Genomic DNA, 13,503 nt, shown 5'->3' on the forward strand with positions numbered 1-13,503 from the left:
TGCCTCTGGGAAAAATAAGACCAAACATTGGAGCCTTATGGCCTTAGAGTTGGTGGGGGGGGGGGGGGGAGGAGAGGCTAGTTGCCATCGGATCCCATTGACTCTTAAAAAGGGAACTATAACTTTCAATTTATAATCATTTGAGTCCCCTCCGAAGTTTATATGACCAACTCTTCCGTAAAAACCCTTTATGCCCCCGGTGCATAAGTTACAACCCTTCCCCCGGGTTTCGGGGGGGGGGTCTTTTGACCACGAAGTTTTGTCATCTGATCGTTGGACTATTTAAAACAAAATGGCCATCTCAAAGTTTGATCGGATGTATTTGGTGAAAAGAGGGTGCGTTTGGGGGGGGGGGGGTATATGCCCGCCGATTGTTATTTTGTTATTTGATGTTTGAATTATTTCAACAAAACGGCTATCTTAAAATTTTTATCGGTGGGCCTGGGGTAATAATGGCGTAAGGAGGGCTAGTTGCCCGCCGATCTCTTTTGAATCTTAAAAAGTGAACTGGAACTTTCAATTTCCAATCAAATTAGCCGTCTCTGAAGTTTATTAGAGTATCCCCTCTATAAGAACCATATATGTCTCCAGGGCATAACTTACAACGCCTGCCCCCGGGCCCTGGGGGGCTGTGAGAACTCCGGTTTTTTATTATCTGGTCTTTGAACTATTTTAACAAAATGGCTATTTCAAATTTTTATCGGATGCATTTGGGGAAAAAAGGGCGTGGAGGGGGGAAGCTAGTTGCCCTCCAATCAGTTTTGACTCTTAAAGAGCACTAGAGCTTCTAATTTACAATCGAATGAGCCCCATCCAAAGTTTATAGCACCGCCCCTTCCATATGAAGTGCCTCTGGAAAAAAAAAAAAAAAATAATAATACATTGGAGCCGTATGGCCTTTAATATAGGCAATACTTCAGCGTTGCCTTTGGTATTCGAATGTTTCACTGTTCAAACAGAAACAAAAAAAGAGAGCAATCATCAGGGAATGCAGCAGTGTCTATACCATGTTCGTCCTTGTTCTTCTTTGCTCGACGTATTCGTAAGAATTAACGTGAGGACTACACTCAGGTCAGAGCGATCTCCTCACACCACCGACAAATCCCAAAAAAGATGCACAAAATTTGATGTTGCCGCGGGGATTCACAGAGAACATGTGACCTTTTTATAAAAACTATTCGACTGTTTCACTGTTCAAACAGCCAGACATAAAAGAAGAGAGCACTCATCAGGGAAGAGTCTAGGGTCTATAGCATGTCGATTGATCATCTTTTTGAATGCTCAAGCTGCCAGACAAATGGGTCTAGCCTTCATAAGAGAAAAAATGTCAAAGATGTCTAGACAATATTCGTCCGCGAAGTCTCGGAGCCACACCCAACATCACATTTTTTTTAATTTATCCGGTTTTTTAACACGGAGACTGCCAAAACCTTATAAGGTTTAAGTTCTTATCAGCTTTATCTGCTAAAACTGTCCTTCCATTTACGATTCAAACGAAATGTAATATATTAGCATGTGAAACATTTTCTTCCTGTTATTATGTTTTTATATTGTACTAATTATTCATCTTTTATATTGCTGTTTGTTCTCTTTATGCTGGAACGTGCAATTGTCCTCCCGGAGGTAATGCTTCAGAGCACACTGATTCCTGTTCTAAAAAAAATAATTTAATTTGAAAATTTGCCATTCAAAAATCAAGATCTCTGCTGCTGTCATGTGGCAGCGCAGTGGGTTTGATCTCAGCTCGGTAATACGGGGCCCAGAATTTGAACTCGGCTGTAGCAATGGCGGGCCGACGCAAAGACCTTACTAGTTAAGAAGCCTCGTTAATCCATTACATTAACCCAATACAGGGTCTCTGTTTTATTTGTAGATATTGTAAATTTTGTAGCTGTAGTTTGTAGTTGTAGATTTGGTAGATGTGCTGCATGCAGGTTGTAATCATTTATCGAAATTTTTCACCAATTTAAATCTTTCACTAGAATTGTAAAGCTGTAATAAGTAGCCAAGTATTTTATAAGTCGATCACATTTCAATACACTTAACCTTAAACGTTCGGCCTTCTAAAAGCAATGCACTAGATGAACACTTGAAGTAAAAATTTTGAAGTACTCTACTAAAATTGTTAATTGATATCAAATTGCTCTTGTATTAGAGAAATCGCTCTTTCAGCATTGAGATAGATAAAACGTCAAACTTAATCGAAATTTTTCACCAATTTAAATCTTTCATTAAAAGTGTAAAGCTGTAATAAGTATCCGAGTATTTTATATGCCGGTTATATTTCAATACATTTAACCTCAAACGTTCGGCCTTCTAAAGGAAATGCTATTAGATCAACACTTGAAGCAAAATTTTTGAAGTACTCTACTAAAATTTTTACTGATATCAAATTGCTCTTGTATTAGAAAAATTGCTCTTTCAGCATTGAGATAGAAACAAATGTTAAACTTAAGCGTAAAGAGTGAAGTTTGAGAGATGGTGGGGGGCACTTTTGAGCATTTCTGCCCTTTTAAGGTCTTAACATCACTCTTTACTTTCACCTGAAAAACCACCTTGTTTTTATATATTTTGAATATTCATTTTGATGTAATATTAAGAGTTATCCTGAAAATGAGGGGGACAATTATCATCAATAGCTTCCCAGAAGTTATCAGTTCAACCTACATTTGAACTGGCTAACATTATCTGCTGGCTTTATAGCCTCTGGGAGAGGATTCCACACACACACCCCAGTTTCCCAAATGAGGAAATGAAGATCCTCGTCGAGCCCTCCAAGCGTCAGACATTATCACCGAAGAGGTCTCAGTTTTATAACAAAAATAAAAAGAGTAGGAACTAAACATATGCCAAAAGCACTCTGATAAATAACGAATCAGACATTGATTAAAAAAAAAATACGTCTTGATAAAAACATTGATAATCTCTTAACTTGTAAACATTAAAACGTTCAGTTTAGTAAAGCAAGTCAAAGTTCTATTTTCAAATCTTACGCAGTCTCCTAAAACACGAAAAACTTGATTTTGTCCAATCTGAACTCATTTCAAACTTTACACAAAAGAACTAGTCCATAGCAAGCAGCCATAAGACAGTACAAGAGAATGTTACAGGACCATTCAGATTCTTGGCAGAATATAAAAACATGTCTCAAACAATTTTAGCAAATTTCAGAACATCATCGCCAATTTAAGTCCATTATTATATGTTTGTAAATAAAAGATTCTGCTTTTTCTATACCAAATAAACTTTTACAAATGCTGCTAGATTCTGATCATTGCAATTTTGGTAAAATTTCATGTATTATTGAATATGCCTTTATATGGAATAATACATCATTCTTTATACTGTATATAAATATGATTATATACCTTTAAATATCCCAATATACCATTATATTCAATAATATATGTACCAATAGATAATAAAATATATAGTTTGAATAAACCACCATTCACAATATACCTTTAAAGCTACCTTTAAATATCCCAATATACCTTTATATTCAATAATGTACGTACCAATATATATATATATATATATATATATATATATATATATATATATATATATATATATATATATATATATATATATATATATATATATATATATATATATATATATATATATATATATATATATATATATATATATTTATATACATTGAATCTACCAATATACCTTTTCAAATGCAGCTACCTTCTGAACATCATAATTTTGGCAAATTTTCATGCATTATTGAATTTAAAGTTAACTTTACAATGGCAAACGCGTCAAATAGTACATTAACAAACTTAGATACGGTGCAGTGACAATATACCACGAAGTACTAAAGAACCTTTACATAATTTTCCCTATAAGATGGGGGGAGCAACTTAGTTACCCTTCCCTTGGGATGCAACTGGACACCATTCAAATTCTAAGCCTTTCATCATTGAAACGAGAACATTATACAGTATCGGTCAAAATTTGTACTGGTTGAGACAATGTTTTCCCAGGGTATCTGAAATTACCATGTTCCTTTTTGAATCTAAACACCTTTTGGGCCTTACCTTCTTTAATAAGGAGACATAATTTCCCTTTGCACGGTATAGCTGAAGAACCTTTAGTGGCGACACAACGTGCTTGGCATTCACTTGATTCAATTCTCCTCTAAAAATCAATGGAAATTAATTTATCAAAAAGGCAAGAAATTAAAAACACAATACGTCAATTGAAAAAAAATACACATAAATGAATAAAAAAGGAGGAATATAAAAGAAGGAAAAGTCATTTGAAATATCTACGATATTTACTCTCCATCAAAATATTTATTCATCTATTTTCTCTAAACATAGCTGAAGAGGGGAGAAAAGACAAAGGTTGCATAAATTTAAATTTTATTTCTATTTCTCTGGTATTCCTATGGAAGCTTCCACAAGGAGTAAGCGTTTTATGATGACACAATAAATTGGAAAAAAAATCCCCCCAGCTTGGTAACCATAATTTTATTCATACGGAGAAGTCTGAGCAAAAGTGTGCATTTTTTCTAATTTTCTTTGTTGGGGGGGGGGGGACGTCAAACCCAGCCACCTCCTTCCACTGGGTTACACTTTTATTATTCATGGTCTCAATAATCGCTAACATCTAGCATTTAAAAGAAGTTACAACAAATAGCATTTTCAAAAGTTACCCCCCTCCCCGTCAAAATAAAATCATAGATAGGGCCATAAATACGATAATCGAGGCTTTTGTTTATTTTAACGCGCATTTACTCCTTTTACCTGGGGAAAAGATCCTTCAATTTGTCTTAGCTGGAAAAAAAACATAGAAAAAGACTTTTTCCCAGAATTTCCCTTTATAAGATTAATAATCATAGTTGAAAAAGATACAATAACATCAACACAGTCAGAAAACTCCTTCTGTGTACGAGAATCTACACCACATAAGCTAGGCATGAGACATTAGAATTTCATAAGAAATTAGGAAATTAAATAATTAATTTCCTAATTATTTTAAATTTTCAGGGATCCTTCAAAATTCTTGGGGTATGCCCACTTTTCAGCACAGATAGCCTATACCTGTTAGCACCCTGTTAGCACCCTGTTAGCAACTAAAATTGCCAGTTCTTTAAAAATGAAAATATCAAGTAAAAAAAAGTTATTTTTGAATTATTAGTTATAGAGTCTAAAAATTATAATAATTATTAACCATTACCTAAAACGTACTTATTTAATGAAAATTCAATAATTTTACCGCAAAGTTTGGATACCAGTCACTGTAGCTGATAAGTCCTCCATGATTGAATCGTGGGATGTTAAAGCACTAAACAATGATTCAGATTTCTTTCCAATTTGCAATGCTAAATGACACTCCACGCAGTCCAGATGATGGCTAAGCTAGAGGGAAAAAATTATGACAAAAAAATCTATAAAAGCTCATGTAACACTAGGCTCAAATAATCACTTAAAATATACTACAGAACAGAGGACCCACCCCGAATTTGCAAGTTCACATTATTTAGCAAATAATCTGTGAAACAAAGATATTGGTAACTTATAAAAGTGAAAAACTGGCGCTAGCATCGACAAAACTATCAGTACCATCTAGTGCCTGGCGACACTTGGCATTTGTCAAACTTTTTAATCGTTTTTCTGTCAGGAGCTGAGACCAGACACCTATTACTGCCCTAATTTTACTATTTACAAAAGCTAAATTAATTATTCTTATTATTGCGCTAAAAAAAATACCAAGCGCTGCCAAACACTAGATAGCACTGATAGTTTTTTTTTCTTCGATACTAACGCGAGTAAATCTCTCTTATAGCCATATTCTTTGCTGAGAACAATGAAGACAATTTAGCAACTAAAATCAATAGAAGAAAACACTTTTGGATAGTCCATGGCAATCCTGCATCAAATACAGAAATTCAGCTCTTTAGAAGCTGGGAGCAATACCAGATCAGACATGTATAGCAAAACTCAATTCTTTTGCAATACAATCTTTACCACTAGTTAACGTTGAGAAAGCCCAATGTTCGAAGGGATGGGAAAAAGTTTCCTTTGCTACCAACATATTTCTTTTAAATAGAATCTAAATATTGTTATAGCGTAGAATAACAGAGATACGTAATAAAAATACAGTGACATATTTTGTGTCCAATCTGTTAGGCTAGAGTAATAAAAATATAGGAGTAAAATATTTTGAGATTTTGGTGAGATGTATTATATGAAAATAATAGAGAAGTGTGATCAAAACATATATCAGAAGGTAACTCGCCAATCTTTATAAACTTGCCTAGCTTCACATATGCCTCTACAAAGAGCCCTATGCATCAGCATTAAAGTCGTTATTAGGGAGCACATATATAATATATACGGTTCTAGGCGTTTGCCCCTCCCCACACGGAAAATACCCCCCCCCCCCGGGAGAATACTCCCCGGTAAATACCCCCCGTGGAAAATAAGGCTTTCCAAATTTTAGAATTTTATTTGAGTTTTACTTCTTTAACTTCCGTAGGGAAGGAATATTGGTACTTGTGTATTATGTGCCACTAACTCAGGTTTACCCTGTGTAAAATTAAACAACGCACCGGCTTTTTCATTAGTTTCTTCGTTACTTTAGAAATAAATTTGGGCTAAAGATTTGCAAATTAGGGGGGGGGGTCTGCATCCAAAATGTGTTTGGTACAAGTATCCTGCATATTAAATAGACAGATAGAGAAGTTTATTTTAAAGCCAAATATAAGGCCATGAAAATAGTAAAATAGCAAAAATGAAAGGCACACATAACAAACTTTGATCAGCAATCATTATAAAACACTTAAATGAAACACCACATTAACCTTATAATAGTACTTAACACTTAGAAAAAGGGTCACTGAAAAAAAAAACTTAACTCTTGGAAAAAAAGCACTTAAATGAAACATTACATTTACTTTATACCTTTTTTTTTTGGTTAACAAAATTTTCAGATACCTCGCCATTCTTCTGTAATTTTTTAGTGGCCATATACCTAGAAAGAATTGTTTTTTTTTACTTCAAACTGTCCAAATACTTTACCCCCCGGTAAATCCCCCCCCCCCCATGGAAAAGAAGGCTTTACAAATTTGAGAATTTTATTTTTTAATTTCCGTAGAGAGAAGGAATTTGGTACTTTGTATTATGGGCAACTCACTCAAGTTTACGCTGCGTAAAACACGAGAACAAAACAGTTTCGTCATTAGTTTTTTTCAGCTTAGCGCGAGACAGGACAAAGACAAGTGACAGAATATATGGGAAATATATAATTTGGGCTATATATATGTGCAAATAAGGGAGGAGGGATAAAGTATTTGGATAGTTTGAAGTTAGTAAACAATTCTTACTTCATAATATGCAGAATAATTGTACCTACTTTACCCCCCCCCCCCATAATTTGCAATTATATGGCCTAGATAATTTCAGAGACCACACTGCCTTTCCATGACGATAAAATAAAAGTTCAAATAGGGATAAAATCCTTTTAATAGACAGTGTTTCACAAACAGTGATAGAAATTCATACACAGCGTACTTGAGTGAGTGGCGCATAATACCCAAATAACAAAATTCCTTCCCCCAACGGAAATTTAAAATAAAACTCAAATAAAATTCTCAAATTTGGAAAGCTTTATTTTCCACGGGGGGTATTTTTCACAGGGTATTTACCCGCGGGGGGGGGGGGGATTTTCCGCGGGGATTTCCAAGGGATTTTCCACGGGGGTATCTTCCGCGGGAGGCATTTTCCAGGGAGGGGGGTAAACACCGGCCACCAAAGTATACAGAGCTTACGGCCACTTTTATCATCTGTACAATTTGGCACTCAATCCGTCTTTCCTGATACCAAACGAGTTCCCATGATCGATATAAGCTATTAGTGATAAAACGAAAACCGCATCAAAAGTCAAAGTTCTGTCCGTCAAAAAAAAAACAGAATCGACAAATGCAGTTTCGGATTTCGACAAATTATTATTTGTCGAATTTTGGCTAAAATATGAGCCAAATTTCAAGAAGAACATTCAAGACAAAACTATTCAGAATAATTTTACAGTCTTGTCGCTTACTAACACTGTTAGTCTATCTCCATTTTTGGATCTTCATTAGAGTCTTTCGATCTCTATCTCCGTTAGCCTATTACTTTTATCTCCATTATATCTCTGTTTATCTCTATTTAATTTTATATCTGAATTTTATCAATTATCTCCAATTCAATTCATTCGAATAAAATAAAAAATAATAGCAATAACAATAAAAATCCTAGAAGAGAACTTGTTAAGGACTATAACACAAAAAAAACAACAAAAAAAATTAAAGTGAAACTGAAATTGGACAAAAAAAAGAATAAAACATGGGCAATTAAAGCAAATTGGTTAGAGTTGAAAGATTAAATTACGTTGTCAAGTTTTGTTACATTAAAGTGGCTTCGTTAGAGTGTCCACTACAGTGGCTTCTAAAATACATCAATTGCCCAACATTTTCTTCTTATTTCCCTTTTTCTTCCACTTTTGTATCTCGACACATTTTGCTATAGAGGTTATATTACTATTTTTTAGCCTTACTTTGGTACCCGGTCCCACTTAATACTAGGGACATAATTAATTTTCATGTACATCTACATTATCATTATTCTATTTTATTGTTTATTGATCAACATCTATCTAATCATGCATATAACAAAAAATAAATAAAAACTAAGTACAAAGCGACAATAGAACTCAAAACACCAAGAAATTACGCCGCATAGGAGCTGGACTGGCCCCTCTCCAACCTCTTTGTGTTAAAGTTTTAATGTTGATTAAACCGAATATATTTTAAATGCAACAAACACAATTAGTAAGGAATTGCAAATGAATCGTTTACCGACTGAATTCAAGATATTTGAACGGAAATTTTATTACTTAAAGGCAATGTTCATTAATCAAGCCTTCCATCTTTGAGTTATAATAATAAATAGTGAATACGCTGCCCCAATTTCTTTTAAGTTGTTGGAGCAACAAGTTAAACTTAAGCATAAAGAGCAGAGGTTTAGGAATTATATAATTATATTATATTAATTAATTATATTCATATATTACATTATTATAAATCATATTTATAATATATATAATTATATTACTCTATAAATATTATTATCAACTTACTTGTTCCTGCAGTGCCTGATCTCCTTTCAAAAATGTTTTAATTGATCCAACACTGTCAGCTAAAGAATCCGGCAAATTGAAAACTTTGGCAAAAATATCTGGATTCTTCAACGAAAAATTTGCTTGAAGATAGATCTTCGGGACGGAGTCCAGCGGTTCGCACAGCTTTTCGGGAGCTGCTTCAAGTCTTCTCAGATTATCTGATTTCTTCCTCGTCTTCTTGTACCTTCTGGAAATTCTTTTCAAGTAATCTCTAAAATCTTCAGTCTCGGGTGTGTCCAAAAGGGGAGATCTTAGAATTTCAGACGTTTCTGTGAAAGAATAACCCCAGTTCTTGGTGAATATGTCTTTCTGAAAATACGAAAACTAAAGTATTTTGTCACGTGGTTCGCCATATCAAATATTATGGAAAACATATAAAAGTTGGATCATCAGCGATTGAACACGGAAATATCGGCGATTTAGCGCATCCCCCTCTGCGTAGCGTCTGGAGACTTCAATAGAAAAGTAGGAAACTCCAAAGATAATTGATATAATTGATTAGATTGGTTAGATCTCATCTCCAATCTTATAGGAAATAAAGCTTCTGTGGAGACAGTAATTAATCCAGGTTTTTTTCTAAAAAATTATTTAAAGCCAAAATCAAGTCTGAATCAGAGCGGGCCTAGGCAAGCTTAGGAAACTCTTGGCAAGCTAAATAGGCTAGTAAACGCTAACCTCGAATTTATAGTTACAAAATTCTACTTTCTTACATTCCATTATTTTAATGTCACTTTTGACTGTATATACACAAACATAGTTAAAGAAAATTAACAACGCCCAACCATGGATAGCCTTTTTTTACATTGAGACATAGGCATTATCGCATCTTATAACCAAATAGCCAGTAAGTTACATGCGTAACTTATACAACTGAAACAAATCCAACTGCACTTTTGCAGGAGTTACTATTCTGACAATAAACAGTTTATCTCATTCAGTGGTATCGGTGTAATATCACCATGAAGTAGTTGGGGTAATTAATCTTGGTCAGAAAAAAAAAACATATACTCAATCGAAGAAAAGGAGGAAAGGCAGACATCCATACATCTGGGCAATTATCAACGTAGGCCTGAACTAAACTGTGAAAGAGGATTTTCATAATTGATACAGGGAAAATATGTTTGAGCTTCCTTGAAATATTAAGGTGTTACATACCCACAATTTAATGAAATCAATATAGAGCTTAATAGATTAAAGTTCCATAAAAAAGAAACAGATGCACTTGCTTTATGAAATTATTCTTTATTCTACCAGAAGCAACAAGGGAGCTAAGACAAACCATGGTTATGAAAACAGGAAGAATCAGGGTGACAAAGACGAGAAAGAAAAAAGATGTTTTCTTTTCTGGCTACGAAAATTGGATTATTTGGATAAATTGGGAACAGTACTGGCCCAGAATTGACCCTTGGGAGACACCATAGTCAACTTTTGACGGTAAAAGCGGATTAACAGAGATTACTCTAACGGCACGTAAGACTTCAAGCAAAGAAACGTTCTAGGCTACCTATTGTGCCAAAAAAGAAAAATCTGAGAAAGGAGAATACTGTGGTGAATTATAAGCTTTACAAACATCCAAGGATAAGCAGCAAGAATCAGAAGAGTCTGGCGCAGAGTAAAGGTATTTCAGAAGAAAATCAAAAGTAAACTCAGCTGACTGATTTGTTAGAAAACCGAAATAAAATCATGAACAAACTCGTTAGAAGTTCGAAAATTATAAAGACCGAAAAGCGTTGCCTTTTCCAAAATTTTGCTGAGCACAGACAAAAGAAAGATTGGTAAATAGCTAGCAGGATCATTTCATGGCCTGCCCTTGCATAGTTTAATAACTCGAGCACAATCGTGGACATTTGGGGAAATGTCATAATAAAAGGAGAGGCGAATAAGTTTCGTTTTTGGAGCAATAACGGGAGGAAGCATGAACTTGATTACATTAGTGCAAATATTATAAAGGCCTCATGACGAGTAAAATTTTCAATATCATAACACTTCAAGTAACTTATACATCTAAAGCAGGTTCCAAAAACAATGACTTAACATCTGATGGCCCAAGATAAGATTTGAAATTCGATTAGGACAGAAAAGAATTTACAGCAGAAGGTATACCAATATCCACCAAATACGACGTAAATACTTCTTTAGCATTCTTTTCCCCATTGATACCAACACCATCAAGAACCAAACTTAAACGGACTGCAAGACACTGAAAAAAACAGCTTGAAAACGGAAATAATCTCCTGTCAAACTTTTCAAATATATTTACAGCAATCTGAAAAACAATTAAAATAATACTGGGATTCGGCCTTTCAACACACAAAATTTTAGATATTATAGTAGATTTTGAATAGCTAAAAATAGCACTCATTGAGAGGGTAGGAGACTTGCAAGCCTCCATAGACTATTTCTTCTACTCCAGCTTTTAGGAGGAACAGCCGTTATACATCTAAAAATTATCATAAAGAGTATCCTTGGCAATAATTCTTTTATTTTGAACAGTTTCATTTAGTTTTCAAGTCAGTTCTGAAACCACCTTAATTTATTGCAGTCACCAATTAAAACTCCAGTTTCACTGTGCATGTTTATATGAAAACTTAATCCCTGGCGGGCAGGGAAAAGATATTGCTTAATTCAGTTTGAGATCTTTGGGATACAAATCCCAGGGGCTAGTTACTCTCAAGTAGGGAGAAATTCAAGGTTTCCATATTGTATTACTATGTTCAAAACTTTTTTTTTTGCAGCCTTGTTATTTTGCTCTGACTGTTTTTAGGAAACCTAAAAACTAAAGAGCCTATCAGACACCAGGAATGAGAAAACAAAATACATACAGTTTTGTGAGAACTAGACAAAATGGGCCCAACCCTCCCTTTAAAGTCCGAGAATTTATAGTCCACTCCAACCCCCTGAAAAAAAGAAAAAAATTTCTTTAAGTGCCAGCTTGGTCCCCAAGCCATGAGCCAAAACTGGGCATACTTGCCAAATTACACAAAAATATTGTCAACTTTTAATGAAATCTATTCGCTGCGTGCAACCTCTATAACTAGACAAAACTACGTGCCTCATCCCCCCCCCAAAAAAAAAAATCTGATCTCTTTTGAGCAGGCAAAAACAAACAAGCGATCTGATACCGGCTCTCCAGAGAAACTCTCCTGTTACTAACTCTATATCACCTATAGTGTCTATCTATAGTTTTCAGGTTAGCTATTGGCTGGATGAATCTCATCAACATTCTCAATTGCTTAAAAGTAAAATTATACCCGTTAATTATTTCTATACCGTTTCTCCACAACCTGGGGGTTGTGAATTCCTTTATATAAGTCAAACATACAATATAACAAATAGTCCACTCAAGAACCAGAGCTTGTCCATGGGAGAGAAACCCTTAATTAATATAGGTTATGTTAAAAAAAGACATGAAAAAGAAGTAGGACGTTGACAAAGGATTGCAGCTCTACCAACACCAAATGCTTATACAGAAGGATAAAAAAAAGTGAAGACGCTAATAAGCCATTAATGGTGGATAGGGCGTAAAATCGACGTTTCAGTTGCTGGGTCTTTTATACAGGGAGAAGCTGCACGCCTGTCCTCCAGCCTTGCAGCAGCAGGAATTGAACTCTTGGCATCGTATTGCCAAGCTCAGCATTAATCTGCTATGCAAGACAGTCTATTTCTAAATTAACATATTTAGAAAACGACTTGAAAAACGTTCAAAATCTGCACAAATACACAGACAAATACTGAAGAATCAGGAAGAACGAATCAACCAGTTACTAATGATGGAATTAGTACTTATTCAACAAAGATAACAGTTCTTACATTATTATATCTATTATGCTTAAATCTTGTGGCTGAAGATAAGGAATAGGGAAAAAATGGAATTCTTGGGGATCAAACAATGCAAAGAAATAAGGAATTAATCCAAACTAATCTACAAGGAGCAATGAATCCCCAAATGCCAAATGACACCAATTGCAACATCACTTCCCATTTCGTGAAGATCCCCCTTGAAGCTAAAACAAGCTGCTGATCTTAAGCTTAATATGGCCATTACTTTTCTTTGAGAAACGTCTTTTCTGGAAAGTTTTCTTTTTAATTAATTTTTAGGAAACAAATAGGAATCCAAGAAAGCCAAGAAACAGGGAATTAATCCCAACTAATTCACGAGGAGTAGCGAAATCACCAAATGTAAAATGATGCTAATTCTAACCTCACTTCCTATTTTGCAAAGATCCCCCTTAAAGCTACAACAAGCAACATATTACCTTTGCTTTTCTAACATATCCCTTTCCTACTTGTTTTCTTTTCTTTTTCCCCTTTCTTTTTTCCAAC

General features: G+C 34.6%; 1 protein-coding gene across 4 annotated transcripts in view; it reads right to left on the reverse strand.

The window, feature by feature from the left end:
* Positions 1–13,503, reverse strand: part of scat (VPS54 subunit of GARP complex scat) — a 124,808-nt gene that overhangs the window by 100,062 nt on the left and 11,243 nt on the right. For all 4 annotated transcript variants that reach the window (XM_089091392.1, XM_089091390.1, XM_089091391.1 and 1 more), the window contains exons 3-5: positions 9,139–9,489; positions 5,236–5,378; positions 4,053–4,152 (exon numbers count right to left, since the gene is read on the reverse strand). In XM_089091392.1, the coding sequence (XP_088947518.1) occupies positions 4,053–4,152; positions 5,236–5,378; positions 9,139–9,489 (594 nt within the window). The remainder of the gene's footprint in view (positions 1–4,052; positions 4,153–5,235; positions 5,379–9,138; positions 9,490–13,503) is intronic.

The sequence above is a fragment of the Artemia sp. Qi Xiang Cuo genome, chromosome 7 (assembly GCF_049724085.1).
Source record: "Artemia sp. Qi Xiang Cuo chromosome 7, ASM4972408v1, whole genome shotgun sequence".
Classification (NCBI taxonomy): Eukaryota; Metazoa; Arthropoda; class Branchiopoda; order Anostraca; family Artemiidae; genus Artemia; species Artemia sp. Qi Xiang Cuo.